Source organism: Pholcus phalangioides, unplaced genomic scaffold (assembly GCF_987345545.1).
Source record: "Pholcus phalangioides strain wild (caught in Gottingen) unplaced genomic scaffold, Ppha-v1.0 ptg000011l_1, whole genome shotgun sequence".
Taxonomy (NCBI): domain Eukaryota; kingdom Metazoa; phylum Arthropoda; class Arachnida; order Araneae; family Pholcidae; genus Pholcus; species Pholcus phalangioides.
In genome coordinates, this window is record NW_028301604.1 from 10,999,195 (window position 1) to 11,014,603 (window position 15,409).

Here is a 15,409-nt window from a genome sequence, read left to right on the forward strand (position 1 = left end):
TGTTTGCTCGAGAGGGTCAATGAGCGTTTCACCTTGAAAAAGAATGACTGCATGTGCCGAGTCATAGGTATGGGAACCAATATACTTGAATTTTCTCAAAATCTTGTGGATATGTACTGAATTGTTGTTTTGTCTGAGTTGGGAGTCAAAAAACATAAATTTGAAGCAACGAAATTTGTGTCGAAAAGTAGCATGAGCTCTTTTGTATTCGATCCAATTCCCGACAGTAGGTGACTGCCTATATCTCTTAAAGGACTTCTTTTTTTTAACAAGGAGTTGTCTGCACTCTGAGTTTAAAGGCAACCGCTGACTTTTAGTAGCGTCACAGATTACTCGAGCATTGTGAAATTGATCTTTGATAAAATTATATAAGTGATTAAAGGAGTTAAACACAGGAAATCTAGTGTTTGCTATGCCTGTGCTGAATTTGTTCCAATTGATGAAGTAGTGAGACTGTTGATGCGGGCAATTAATCCCGCCCAGAAAAATCTTAATGGGAATGTGGTCACTACCATAAAGGTCTGACCCAGTAGACCAGGTTATATTGCTAAATAGATTAGGGCTACAGAGACACAGGTCAATAAAAGAATTCCTCTCAGCAGAGAAGTAAGTGGGGCTGGATGGAATAATGAGGGCAATATTATTCAGATTGAGCCAGTCATAAATTTTATTGCCAGAGGAGGAAGTTTCTCGAGACATCCAGGCTGGATGGTGAGCATTAAAGTCACCTGCCAGAATAAAAGAACCTCCCATTTTTCCTTTTATGATATTGAGGTAAGAAGTGGAGAAGGAAGATGAAGGAGGTCTGTAACAGTTTGTAATATATATAATTTTGTCATTAAAATAGACAGAGATGACGAGAGCTTCAAACTCGTCGTTGCAATATTGGAATTCCAGTTTTGAAGGAATGTGTTTCTTGATAGCAGTGAGAAGACCTCTTTTATTTGAAGAATTGTCTTGACGATAAATATGGCAACCAGGCAGGAAAAAATTTTTCATTGGATTCAAATGCGATTCTTGAATGAGAATGATGTCAGACTGTTCAAGCAAAAATTGTTTCACAGAAGAGATTTTGTTTTTTATACCCCTGGCATTCCATTGTGTGATAGAAAGACCAGATGGGCTATTAAGTCTATTGATTGAAGTGTTGAATGAAAAAAAAAAATTGTGAAAGGACAAACAAAAAGCCAGGAGAGAACTTATCCCCTAAGATACACTAAAATTACTTTTTTTTTTCCTTCACTTTTTCTTTCCCGGACGTGAAGAACGGGAAGAGGACCTTTGATTTTGTGATGGGATGAGGTCAACTTGCTCAATTTCACTCGAATCGGTGATCTTTCTTTTGCCGCCAGATTCTTGAGTAATTTTTGCTGGTGGTGAAGAAAAGGGTTGTAACAATGCTTTGATTTCATTTATCAATGCTTCCCTAAAAGCACGAAGTTCACTTTGAAGAGTGGAAGTAATCTGAGTGTTTTCAGGAGGAGCACTTTTGGATGTAATCGTGGCATATGATTCTGTGTTAATAGATCGTCGTGCCACAGCGATAGAGACGTGGCGCTCTGCTTTGATCTGTAAAACTTTACATTCTGTATTGTATTGGACACACGATTTATCAAGCGCTGAGTGAGAGCCTTTGCAATTGATACAGGTGAGTGTACTAGCCGTACACACTGATACATGGTGCTGCTCCCCACATTTGTCACAAAATTGGGCCCTTGCTGGGCAATATTTTGCAATATGTGTGAATTTGAAGCATAGTTTACATTGTCGCGGTCTATCAATGAAAAGAGAAATCTTCTGGCGAAGGAACCAAAGCTTTATGTCCTCAGGTAAATGTGTTCCCAGCTTTGTTACTAACACAGTGGAGGTTGGAACTCCTTGCTTGATAAAACGCCGGAGCTCAAGAGGGATTATATTATTCCCTTGGATTTCTTCTGCTAATTCATTCACAGGGATGTCTGATTCTATGTTTCTGACGAGGAATCTCGTGGAACAGTTTTCCAGTAGGAATTTAGTAGATACTTTAGTTCCAAAAAGTTGGTTGATCATGAGTGCCTCCAGTGTTGACTTCGCTGTTGATATTGTTAGAATGAGGCACTTTCCAGAGCGAGTAAATTTCACCTCTGAGATATCTTTGCTTTTCCTGATGTAGGTGTTTAGCTCCTTCTGCAGGGCACGAGGCTTCGAAGCTGGGATAATTTGCGGGGAAATCACCATCACTTGGAATGATGAGCAGCCCAGAGCGGCCGCTTGAATGGCTTTTTGACCATCTGACATGGTAGAAGTGAATACATTATGTTCGTCAGATTTTTTCTCAGAACCACTTACTTCCATTTTCTCGTGAGACAGAGACTGTGTAATGTTATCCGATGAAGTCGATGCAATAATCTTCATACTGTCAGTTTCAGAAAGACTTGTCATGTCCGAGGTTAGGCTTAAGCGCGCCACCCCTGGGGCGTGCTATTTAATTCTCGCCACTGCAAGAGGGGAAAAAAAAGAAAAAAACCACAGACAAAACTATTCCGGAACAAAAAATAAAAAACCTGACGAACTTGTCAGCAAAAGAAAGAGATGCAAAAGGACAAAAAAATTGAAAATATTGGACACAAGAACAAAAACACAACCAACCGCAGGTCGACAGGGCAAAATCCTTTAGTAATTTGTACGGTGTTGCGAACGATTAACGAATCATTCTTGATCTGTTTGAACCGATTCAATAACAGTCGGTTTTTTCGACGAACACAAAGGTATTCTTCCTTCTAGTTTGTACGGCATCGTTATCGGTTTGCGTGTTTGTGCGTGCTTTCTGAGCCTATCTAGAGCCTTCATTTTTTTCCCCTCGTGAATTGAAATTCGTCATTTTTGAGTCATTTAAATTCGTCATTTTTAATAGCCATTTAAATTCGTTTATCATATTCGTTCATGTTCCTCAGTAGTTGTTACTGCCGCTCAAAACTTACAGATGGCGTTGAAACAGCTCTCGGATGGAGCCATCGTTGATGATGATGATTCGTTTCGGAAATCGTACCCACTGAATGCATTGCGAACGCTTGGGAATGCTTGCATTGCACGATCCACGCGCTAGTGTATACGCGCCTTAACACACGCGTTATAAGAGGAGCTATCCCATATGTTTTACAACAATTAATTCAGAGACATGGACATTTTAGATCTGCGGAAAAAAAATGACTCACTGAAGGTTCGTCAGAATCTTCCTCACTTTCTCTTCCTTTCGAGCAGATTTTTCTTATACCAATCTATTGGGGGAGATGGTGCAGCAGTACTTACATATTTTCTTACGATTGATCATTTGATGGACATTGGGAGGGAGATGTCAATGATATCTACCAGCATCTACAACTCGCGATCCCATTGATCGTGACCTAAAAGAAAACTTAAGAGACAGTTTCAAAAGTGCATGGGGATGGAGAGCGAGATGAGATTTTTGATTTTCTGTCGTGTTTTTTTTTGCCCCATTCTCCTGTTTCTACATTTATTTATTTATACGATATTGTAGGCAGAGGCCTATGCAAGAGAATTGTTGTACTATAGTCCGTATTGGCGCCAGCTCAACGTCTTCTGAGAAAGACGGAGGAACAGTTCTTATAAATTGGCATAGGAAAATTCTCCAATTGTCAGCAAGTTTGCAAAAGACAAACATGTCCTTTTTTACGAGGGTATGCTATTTTATTTTATTAACCACGGAATTTTAATCCTTCCCTTATGCGAATTAAAATAAAAAACAATGTTTGTTTGGGATACAGCGTGTTAATCTTTCAGAATACATTCCAGTAATTACATAACGAAGCCACTTTGTGACCGAAAGCAGAACAGATCCTACGATATCAAGGTAGTGGGAATTGTCGTAAACCAAGAAGAGACGTGATTGGCTCAAATCGTGTAATCGCGAAATGTGTGCATTTGTGAAATTAGCGGCCAGTTCCATTGGCCAGAATGGTAGCGCCATCTGTTGTGGAAAATTAGGTAAGTGACATGACTTACGGCCGTATTCACCAACACAGTTTCAACTGCAATCGCAGGTGGAAGGATTGAAGATCAAAACGGATTGGTTAAATAAAGAATTTTAACCAATCCGTGTCGATCGCTGATCGTTTAACCTGCGATTGCAGTTGAAACTTGCAGGCGTTTTTTTTTCTCAGTTTTCGAAGCTAGAAGAGGAAAGTTGTTGGATGATACCAGCAAAAAAACCTATTTTTGATAATATCGCGCATACATACATATTCTGGCATGTTCAATACTGCAGCGAGCCACTTCTGTATTTTTTCACGATGGAATATGGTCAGCATTGCAATGTACTTTGAAATACATATCATATGGTCACAACATTTCGAAATATATAGAATTGTGATTCGGCAACACACTATTAATAGCAAGTAGCTAAAGTGGAAGTTGGTGTTGTGTTATTTAAATATGCAGTTTAACAGGGCCAGAAATATATTTTATTCATCCTCTTTAGGTAGGAACATCACGTACGTAAGACAACAGTTTTATGCCGCTGTTAAAAGTACCAGTCTTGTTGTCAAACTTATATGTTCGCTTGTTATCTTCTGTTACATTTTGTCCTTCTTGACAGATACAGTTAGGATATTGAGTGTAACACCAGGGTATTTGGTACCCCCAAACTTTTGGGTATGGACAGCATTTACATTTTGTTTTCTCGAAACGAAGTTTTGGTTGGTGTTGGCTGATGTTCTCACTGTTGGTTTGTGTGGGAAGCTCTTGGAACCACTCTGGGGTACTTTTGAAATGTTTACTTTCTTTGCTCTAGTGAACACGAGTGTAGCCTTCATGTCTGTTATGTTTTATATAGTTTTGTTCACAATAACATCCGACACATCGTACCTATTTTCTGTGCATATTAATGGTCTTGCGGGATACTGTGCGGGTGTAGCCGTAGCTGTAAAACAGCTTATGCCTCAGCATGTGCTGTTGGCAACACCGGTTGGAAAATTGAAGAACAAAGATGTGCCATTGTGTATACTGATTCTGAGCTTGTGTTTTTGGCCTTGTGGTATAGTCAGTGCATCATATCCTATCATGTTTTCATCTGGTATCATAGCTTCTTGGGTGTACCTTCGATATCACCAACATCATAGCAATGGAACGCATGGAGATCCTTCTTCTGGTTTCACATTTTCTAGGTAAGACATCTTTTTATAATCTGCTTTACATTGAAACGGCTATAGTGTAATCGTTTTTTGGTTATTTTTTTTCCTTTGGTGAGAAAAATATCAGAAAACATGACAAGAAGTCGCGAAGAGTGAAAGGGAGTCATGCTTTTGAACATTTTTCTTCCCAAAGAAAAAAATCTCCACCACATTGTAAAAAAGAGATTATACCATAGCTGTTAAAATGAAAAAAAGACAAAAAATGAACAACAATAACAAAATAGCATTCCAGACTAAAGGGATCAAGGTAAAAAATATATCCCAGACCAGGGGTTCTCAAACTTTTTTTTCACTTGCTGTGCTCCTTTCCCCTAGCCCTATTCAATGCTTATCTGTGAGCTCTGCTGGCTCCCCAGAGCTTTTTAACAAAGAATATTTTTGAAAAACCTTTGTCAGGGTTGCCATTTCGTAGCACCCTTACAAAGGTTGGAGGTGCATCAGGGTACTGCGGCGCATAGTTTTAGAACCCCTGTCCTAGATCAAGGCTAGACAAATCTGAAAAAAATTTAGGTGCCAGCCAAATTACTTAAGAGACAAGCATGGTTTTCTCCCAAAAAAAGTCCTAAATAATGTTTTTTTTTCTACTTTTCTGGGACTCCTTCCTATATTGGAAAGCACATTATTACAAAGTCAAAAAATTTTGTTTCATATTTGCCCTGCAGTTTAGCAATAACGCATATAAAATTTTATATGCCAATACTGATTTTCTAGTCGTCATGGTGACCTAGCACTTGTGCAGACTTGTCCTAGACAAAATACAGGATTGAGATTAAAAATGAAACAACATGTTGGAAAATGAACAATGGGATATAAATAAAAACATGATTCTGTTATAAAAACTCAGGGTTATAAATAAAAACCAGGTCTCCCTTTTGAATAGTAAAACGGTCCCTCTCTTGATATATATAGATTAAATATATTCTCTGGGATAAAAATAAAAACCAGGTCTCTATTAAATAATGCAACAGTCAAGACAAAAAGAAATTCTTTCTGGGTTCATTAAAAACATTGCCAGGTATAACAGCTAGTATGTAAAAAATTAATAAAAATGTAAATATGAAATGTGTCCAGAAAGAAAATCAGATTATATACGTTCCCACAAGAAAAACTGAAGGTAACATACTTGGGGAAACAGTATATATAGTACACCAAAATGAACCAAAAAAAAGCTTAGAAAGCGTTGTGCCCTTTAGCACAAAAGCTTATTATTAGAGCCCGGATTATATGTGCTAAAAAAGTGGTAAAATATGCTTTAAAGATATGCAAATATGCACTGAAAATCCCAAAATATGCATTAAACACCCCAGAAACTGCACTAGAAATCTTGAAAGTGTCAAAGTTCCAAAATATGTAAAAAAAATGAGAAAATTTAAAAAAATTGCCACCCAAAAAAAAAGCAGATGTGTTTTTAAAAAAAAAATGCATCTCTTCTATTTCTTAGTGCATATGAATTCATTTACAAAAAGTATATCCCCTTTTATATATATACATATCCAGTGGCGGATTAAAGTCGATCAAGGTCCCGGGCGCAAAAGAAAATATTGGGCCCCTTGAATTAGAAAAAAGTGTGGAGTTTTGGTTTTTCTGTCTGCTGTTTAATCTGCCTCTGTATATACCACATATGCAAATAACTTCTACATATTTTTTATTCAGGTATTTTTTAATTTTTAGTTTGTTGTAGATGCTCAATAACAAAAATAGTAACAAAAGAGTTTTAGAAACTATTTCTAAAAAAATTTAACACTTTGAGATATCTTTAGAAATAGTCTTACAATAAAACAGTATTCATAAAATAGCCTACTTTATAAATATGTATTAATCCACTAAATTTCACCTGCGGGAAAAACACTGTTATGAAAATAATATGAAAAATATTTGAAAAATTATAAAAAAAAATTGAGTGAGCTTAAATAAACCTTCAAAAATGTGCACTTATATTGATTTTATGCATTTATATGCATTAATGCTAAAAAAAGGTCAAAATATGCATATGCATTTTCATGTAATTCGGGCTCTAATTATTATTACTTGTGACCTTTAGGGGTAACTTCACTTTCAGATGATTATACAGACTACAGTAAACAACAGTAAAAAAGAAACTGCAAACCTAGAAGCAGAAAAAAAGACAATGGAAGAAAATGGCCGACCAGGAAAAAAAGCACCAACATACAAAAAAAAGAAATCGCCAAAAAAGTTGCCAATGATAAAAGGGATTATACTATGGCTCTTCCAACCGTAAACATCTAGGTTAAGATTCTGTAAGGTTGCGCCAAATTGACAATTTCTGATTGCTCCAAGGTTTTTTCCTTTGGTGATTGTAGGTTTTATTTGTTTGCTACCACAAGTTTAAACCACGGTTTAAACCATCAAAAACTGCCATACGTCAAAAACCAGCCAACCCTTGTTTTATTGTTAGAAAAAAGGAGAATATAAAAATCATTTCCATTTTGTCAATGCGAAGCTGTCAAAGTTAAGGGCTATGTGCTGTTGTAGCTTTTGTCCTTCTCTGGGGGGTCGGGTTCTGAATGAGGAACAAAATATTAAATAAAATGGTAAATTCAAACATTTACATGATTTTTTTTGCAGTAGGTAAGTCTAGAAACCATAACATTATGTCAAAAATGAACAAGTTATTGCCATTGTGTATAATCTTTAAGAAAATAATGAGTTATATTTGATTTTCTATAGGACTTCATCAGGGTTTAAGCTGGATAAAAAAATTCCTTTCGCAAAAAAACGAAAATGAGAGGATAAGCTTTAGCAAAATGCTACAATGCTAAGGGGCCATTCAAGTATTACGTCAGCAGATTTTTAGCCATTTTTGACCCCTCCACCCCTTGTCAGCAAAATTTTGTCAGCAGCTTAGAATATTTCATACCTTCAAAAAGGGTGGTTGATGACGTCAGCAACCTTCAAACCCCCCCCCCCCCCCAAGTCAGCAAATCCGAAACCCCCCCCCCGATGCTGACGTAATACTTGAATGACCCCTAATGTAATGATTGATGGTTGGATGTCTACTAGTTGTGTACCTCGTGTACGCATTGTTGCGAAAGTGGCTAGCCTACTACTTTTTTCGCATTCTGAGATTTTCTTTCACATTTTGCGAAAAATGCGACCGTAGCTTAAACCCTGGACTTCATATGATTTCTGAGATCAGAAAATCATACGTAGGAAAAATGCATTACCATGATATTCTTTTATTGACAAATTTATTTCAAAATAAATCGCCTCTGAAAGACAAATGGGGGGGGGGGGCGATTTTTAGTGAAAAGAACAAGTTTTTATTCTCTCACATGAAAGGTTTTAAGGTGGCTTGGTTAAGTGCACACATGTGGCATAACAATAGCAGCGAAGGAATGGTGTTTCTATTTCTTCCATTAACCCGAGGGCGCGCGGTAGCCCAGGTCGGTAAGATACTCGCCTAAAGTACCAAAGGATGTTTAGAGGTGTCGCAAGTTTGATACCCGGTTCATCCTTGTCAGAATGCAGAAAAAATTGCTACAGCAGGGACTCCCCCATCGAGGGGTTAGCACACCAACCTCTCGATGAGTATGAAAAAGAAGCCTGCCATTCAGAATCGGCAATAAATTGTAGGTCCCAGTCTAATTAGCCCTCGTGTGCAGAAAATGACCGTGGTGTGACAAAAATGATCAATGATCAAATGATCCATTCAACCCGATGTAATATTACGTCCAAAACACTGGATAGATTAACTTTGCTTCCTTGATGTTCCACCCTGTGAAGTTGTTTTTGGGAAACAGTACTGTAGCTTATAGTCCAGTTTACAAGAGAAATGAAAAAGCTGGTATCTTTAACTCTGCGATAGGAATACTGTTTCTCTGGTCTGTATTAGGAGGAAATTTTTTTTCTCGGCTGCACTCACAATGTACCTAAATGATAGCTAATGGGAGCAAAGGAGAGTAAATGTCATCTATATTTTACAAAAAATTAATTTTTGTAAAATATAGATGACAGATAATTTTAATTATAATATGTATGAGAGAAATGTTTGAAATTTATATTTTGTTTTGAAAATGAATAATCTAAATATTTCTTCCATTTCAATCATTGTTTCTCTAACATTGACTTTCAGATTTCTAATTTTTTAAAGCAAAAATAAGTGAACTCTGAAAATATGAAGTTATACTAGTACAGTTAAAACAATCATTCGGAAGGGTTCCTTTTTTTTCTTTGTTAGGATAGATGCATAGATTAATCTACTGAATATGATTTATTTTGTGTACCTATGATATTTATTTTCTCAGTTCTTCTTCCCCCCCCCCCAGTTTTTTTCCTAGCATCCTACAGACTGCTATGGATGCCATGGGTTCTTTTATCTTCAGACTATTAGTTTATTTGAGGATATGTAAGAAGAGGAAGGAGCGTTATTCACTGATTTCAAGTCCTTCAGTGAATTTCAACTTACCAGAAGTTGATTGTGACACAGAAAGGAGAAGGTAATTTTTCGTTAGAGTAACAAAAAAAAGTTAAAAAAAAAAAAAAAATGCCAATTTGAGAATTTAAAGTTTTTTTATATATATAAATAAAATTGATTAAATTTATATTTACTCATCATATGATATAACAAATGGAAACTTCAATTGATTGAATACACAACACCAGGGCTTGGCAAAGGGCTATGTTCAAGAAACAATGATTCTTAGTAGCATTATTATGCATATGTTTTCTAATATTTAATAAGTAAGATACAAGTGATTGATATGTCCAAGCAACTGGAAAAAAACAATTTTTAAGGTTTGTTGTCACCAATATTGTAGAATAAAAGCTGATGTTTACATTTTGTAAAATTGTTTTTATAGAAATTGTATTTAAATATACAAGATGTTCAAAAAAACACTAAAAAAGAGAGAAAAATATAAGACACTGGAATAAAATTAATTGTTCTATGAAAGTGTTTGTTTGTACATGTATTATAAATTATTTTCTTTTTAGACAAATAGCTTTACGAGCCTTAAGTGAAAGGTTAAGTAAAGCTGAGCAAATTTCGTCGAGTTCAGAAGACAGTGAACAACACTGTTTGGTTGAAGGACTAAGTGTTTCTATACCAATGCCTCTAGAAGAGCAGCAAATTGAAACATCAGGTTCAACTTCCACATCTATAGCATCATTTCAAGCACCTACAGTCAGTTCAGTTGAAACTCGTACTAGTTCCTCAAAGTAATTTAATTTATTTCAGTAAATTTAGCACTTATCGATTTCAAGCTTTTTCTGTGAAAATATTTTTGAAAACATGTGGACAATGTATTCTTTCTTAACTAAGCACCCAATTTTTTTAGGCATATAATTTAGCCATATAATGCAATATATATTGGAGATTAAAAGAATGAAATATCTGAATGTATGATGAGACACAGTTTTAATCCTGTGCATGCAAATCATACATCAATTAGTAATTTTTCCTTGTAAATTTTGCTTATGGATTTTGAAGCAATTAATAGCATACCTATATCTGATTTCTGAAAATCATCATAAAAATAAATTCTGAAAGCCTGATTTTGTGTTTCCTGAAAATATTTTAAAATTTTAATGTTGCATTCAATTGCAATTGTTTATAGTTTTGGTGCTCTGTCATTTTTTACACATCATTGTTTATAAAGAGTTTTAATGCCATAGATTAAAAATAGGAATTAAATGATATGTTCGAATGTGATTGGGTATAGGCCTATTTTTCTTATATGAGGTTCTGTATAAAAATTAATTTCTTCTTTTATTATATGTATACTTTTACAGGAAACATTATAAGTGGTAAATCATCTGAGTAATGCCAGTTATTTCATTCATTTTAGCAGCATAATTTTATGTTAAGGATTATAGTTCATTATTGGATTGGAGCATATATCTCAAATCTCGCATATGTTGATGCTATTTTTAAATTTCTGCTGTTGGAAAAATATAACAATATGTGTAAATTCTTCATTAAATTAAATGATATTTATTTTTATCTGTGAATGTTTAAAATTTTCATTGAAAGTACACAGTATTTTGAACCTGAAATTTTTTGGAAGATTTAATGTTTCAATTATTTTCCTGCATGAACAAAAAAGATATTCACCAAGAAATTGTCATGATCAATCACATCAAGTTTGTTCAGTGATTGTTCTTTTCATAAGTGATGAGTGTTAGGTGATTGAAAAGGGAACAAATTTTATATTGTTGCTTAAAAAAAGTATCTGAACTTGGTAAAAAAGTGAAGGTATGTGAACTTATTTAATACAAATGGATGACAATATTATGGGCACTGACCAAAAGAATTAACATTGAAAATAGCCATTGTATCATTCAATCCTCATTTTAAATGAGAGAAAATGACCAGCTGCAATCAAAAATTGAGCAGGTTAGCATAATAGCAGGTTAAAAAACCACACAAGAAAATTTTTTTATTCAGTTTAAATTGATTATTTTAAAATTAGGATATTTTAAAGATACTAGAGATTTTTTTTTTTCCAAGCTGAAATGAAAGAATTGACAACAAAGTTGAGATTGAAAGTTCAAAAATCATTAATAATACAGACCAATCTTACATGGCATATGTAATACAGTAGGACTCACTTATAATGAACAGCTCATTCCCTGCAAGAATACTTGTTAAATCCAGTCACCTGCTAAATATGTATTGAAGTGAAAAATGAAATTTTACATATTAAGTGCTTATAGCAAGTGTAAATATGTATAACACAATATGTGTGGATATTAGACATATAAAAAAAATTTCACCTTTTTAGCAACTTTATAATATTTATTTCATCTTTGATGGTTAAAACTGAAAATCCTCACATTCTGGTGAGGATCTTCACACTCAAACCCATGGAGTTTGTGAATGAAGAAATGGATAACTTGGCCATGTTTTAAAATTCTTATTCGTCAGTTTCTCTTATCTTCATTTCCCATTCTCATTCCTCTTTTCTAGACAAAGCATTACTGTTCCTGCACATTGACAAAAACCTTATGGGGTGATAGGCCTTTTGTTGAATTACTTTTGACATTTATTTGTCAAATGTGTTATTTCCATATTATAAGAGGAGCAAAAGAAACTCAGTTTTGTAGTTCTTTCTTCCATTTACTTTTCATTCTCTCCATTTTTGTCTTTATTTACTCAAGCTTTTCCCCCTTCAAAATGGTCTTTAAATCTGAGCTACCATGCAAAACTGCTTGTTAAAAGTGACAATTACCATAAGTTAAAATTGTATACAACAAAATGCATTAATTTGCTCATTAAATCCAGATTCTTGTTAAAAGTGAGCTCATTATATGTAAGTTTGACTATTTTATGGATATCAAATGATTAGTTGATGATAATATTTGCTTCTTTGAATTCCAAAATTTTTGTTCCAAGCAGCACAGAAATATCTTATAGTTTACATCACGATTCTCATCTGTATAAAAATTGTGATATAGTCAAGTTTGATTTTATGTTGACTTTTTTTTATATCTTGACAGTTTCAAAATAATTTGGTCCTGAATCATTTTTCAAATCAAGATCTTCCATTTCAAAACATTGGTACAGAGGATTTTTCAAACTGATATTTATTAAAATTTGACGATTTATTATGTTGATGATCAGCAGCGCATCATTGTCTCATACTACTTTAGCTTAGCTAATTTCCATGGCTGACTTTGCATTACAATTGTGTTATACATATTGAGCACATCAGGTGAAGTTACTCATGCTATCTTCGCTTTTTATTTCATCCCAAATATTTAAATATATTTTTATCATTAATGTTATTAAATGTTCTTTTCTTGAAGTTTCATTTATGCCTTTTTCTCTGGTTCTGGTTAAAGAAATGATAAAATCACATTCATTTTATGTATTTCAACATCATGTTAATAAATGAGAATTTTTAAAGCCATAGTTTAATGGAACTTTTTCCAAACATTTAATTTCTCTCTATCAAACATGTTTAATGCAGATTATAGTAAAGTATATGTACAACCCACATGATCAAATTAAAATACTCAAAAATAAATCTGTGTGAGCTAAACAAAGATGGTGCATATATATATTGATAACTAACAAAAAAACTGGGAGATATATGCTATAAAAAATTATGGATAAAGACACAATAAATTCAATGAATATGCATTCTCACAATTTGTATAAACGATGCAATTATACAGTACAATTCAAAAAGATCAGCAAAACTTTTACGGGTGGTAGGTTTTCAACAAAGCAATTATTTTTGGTCATAGTAATCTAGATTGAAAATGAAATGTAAAGGTGCTAGATTGGTCATTGATGGGTTAGACAGGGCTAACTGAAAACTTGATTTGCATGATATTGCCTGATCTCTGTCATGGTTGTTTTTTTTTTTGTTTTTTTTGTGGAGTAAGAACCTTGATGAAAATCATCTTGAATCTGTCTGTGGAATTTAAATTGTTGCTGCAGTTGAGCACGATATGCCTGTTATGTTTCAAAATGTCTGCAAATCTCTGAGGCATGTATTATGATTGGCAGTCGCTCTTTGGAGGGATTGCTTTGATTATTTTCGATTGAAGTTGTTTTTTAATCTTCTGTATTATTCTGTATGTGCTTCATTTTTTTAGTTTCATCCTTTGTATTTAATTTTAGATCAATTCTATGACAAAAAATTGTTTTAGTGTGCTCAACTTTGGTGTACCACAACTTAAACAGCAAGTCTGGCTCATCTTTTCCCAATTTCCGTATATACAGAAGAAATGTGAAGTGATTTTTTTTTTTTTGTTATATTCAATGCTTAATCTACTAAATTATGAAAAAATAAGAGTATAATGGTAAATGTAATGATAAATAATTATATAAATTATTCAGCTGGTCATTTTGGTTCTATTAAAGACTATATATATAAATACTGTTTCTCCAAAAACTTTTAGTACATAACAAATGACTAATAAATCTAATTTAGTATGTTAAGGTACTGTCAGTAGATAAAAAGGGTTGAGATAACTTTTCAGGGATAGATGGATGTACACAAGAGTGGCAGTGATGAGGCATAGTCCCACACAATCTATTTATGACATCTTGGTTTAATGGATTTCCTTTTTTAAAATATACTCAATGTAACTTGTAATGGTTGTAAGTGATGAATACTATATATCTTTTAACTTGAGGTCTGATTGCAAATTTATTTTTTGTCATCAATTTAAAAGAAATTTTTGACAAGTAGTATTTCAGTCAAATCCATTAAGGCCGGGATTGCATTATAAAAGTTTCATAAAAGTTCATTTTTTCAAGTTTTATAAATGATCCTTTACAGTGTAATCCCGGCCTAAGAGAAAGTTGGTCTTAATAGTTTAGGGAAAAGTCTGGCATTGGAAAGCATGATCTTTTCTCTAGCTTGGGAGAGAGCAGCCTCCCAGACTAATTTTGCCTACTGTTATTCATTATCTAATTTTTTTTTTGTGTAAAGTTTCTCATTTTTTTGCAATAATTTTCTCAATTGTTAATCTGCGTCATATATATACACTTTTTTTTCCTGGGATCTTTTTTCGCACAGTTTATTGAATACACAGATGCCAAAATTACAACAATCATATCTAAAATCTATGTAGTTTTATGAAACTGGTTTTTTTATGATGTGTTGAGAGAGTATCGTAAATGAATGAACTACCAATATACAGTTTTATGGCTGTTGGATAAATTTACTTTTGCCACACCTTAATGAGAAATAGTATATCACCCACATATATCCCTTTGATTGTATTGCCATACGTATTGCAACATATTTTAAACATATATTTATCCTCAATTCACAATTGATAAGTTACTTATACATAAATTTAATTTTTTTCTGTTGAAAAAATGAGAGAAATTTTTTTTCATCAGATTCAAGTTCTTGTTTATTTTTAATAGTCATAAGTAAATGTTTTTTTAGAAGTCAAAACAAGAATGCAGAGAATTTTTTGTCAAGAAAGTTTTTAATGTTTGACTGCTGATATCAAATTAAAGGTGTATGAAAGATATATATATACAGAGTTACAACTGCTACGGATTGTCCGTAGTTTCTACAGATAGGTGAGATGAACTATGGAGCTACGGGAGACTCTCTTAATGCTGCGGAAATTGGTTAAAAAAAATCTGGTCTTTGAGTTTCTTGTGGTGGTTTACTTATTCTTATTATTTTTATAAAATTGCATCGATCTTTACCATGATGATAAATTTGTATACGCATGTGAGAGAGTTCAAGAGAAAACAAACTCAACTGATCTGTTTTGTCTGTGTG

General features: G+C 33.8%; 1 protein-coding gene across 1 annotated transcript; it reads left to right on the forward strand.

Moving 5' to 3' along the window:
• Positions 1-4,361: 4,361 nt before the first annotated feature.
• Positions 4,362-15,353, forward strand: LOC149080045 (transmembrane protein 115). The gene is made up of 3 exons (XM_089238993.1): positions 4,362-5,162; positions 9,476-9,646; positions 10,143-15,353. Exons 1-3 carry the CDS (start codon positions 4,432-4,434, stop codon positions 10,369-10,371), a joined length of 1,131 nt encoding a protein of 376 aa, XP_089095119.1. The 5' UTR covers positions 4,362-4,431; the 3' UTR covers positions 10,372-15,353.
• Positions 15,354-15,409: the final 56 nt, after the last annotated feature.

Bases quoted from the DNA above. Each gene is read 5' to 3' on its own strand.
- LOC149080045 (XM_089238993.1), top strand. From the start codon at position 4,432: ATGCAGTTTAACAGGGCCAGAAATATATTTTATTCATCCTCTTTAGGT. The intron at 5,163-9,475 runs GTAAGACATCTT...CCCCCCCCCCAG, and splicing joins TCTGGTTTCACATTTTCTAG to TTTTTTTCCTAGCATCCTAC. The intron at 9,647-10,142 runs GTAATTTTTCGT...TTTTCTTTTTAG, and splicing joins TGTGACACAGAAAGGAGAAG to ACAAATAGCTTTACGAGCCT.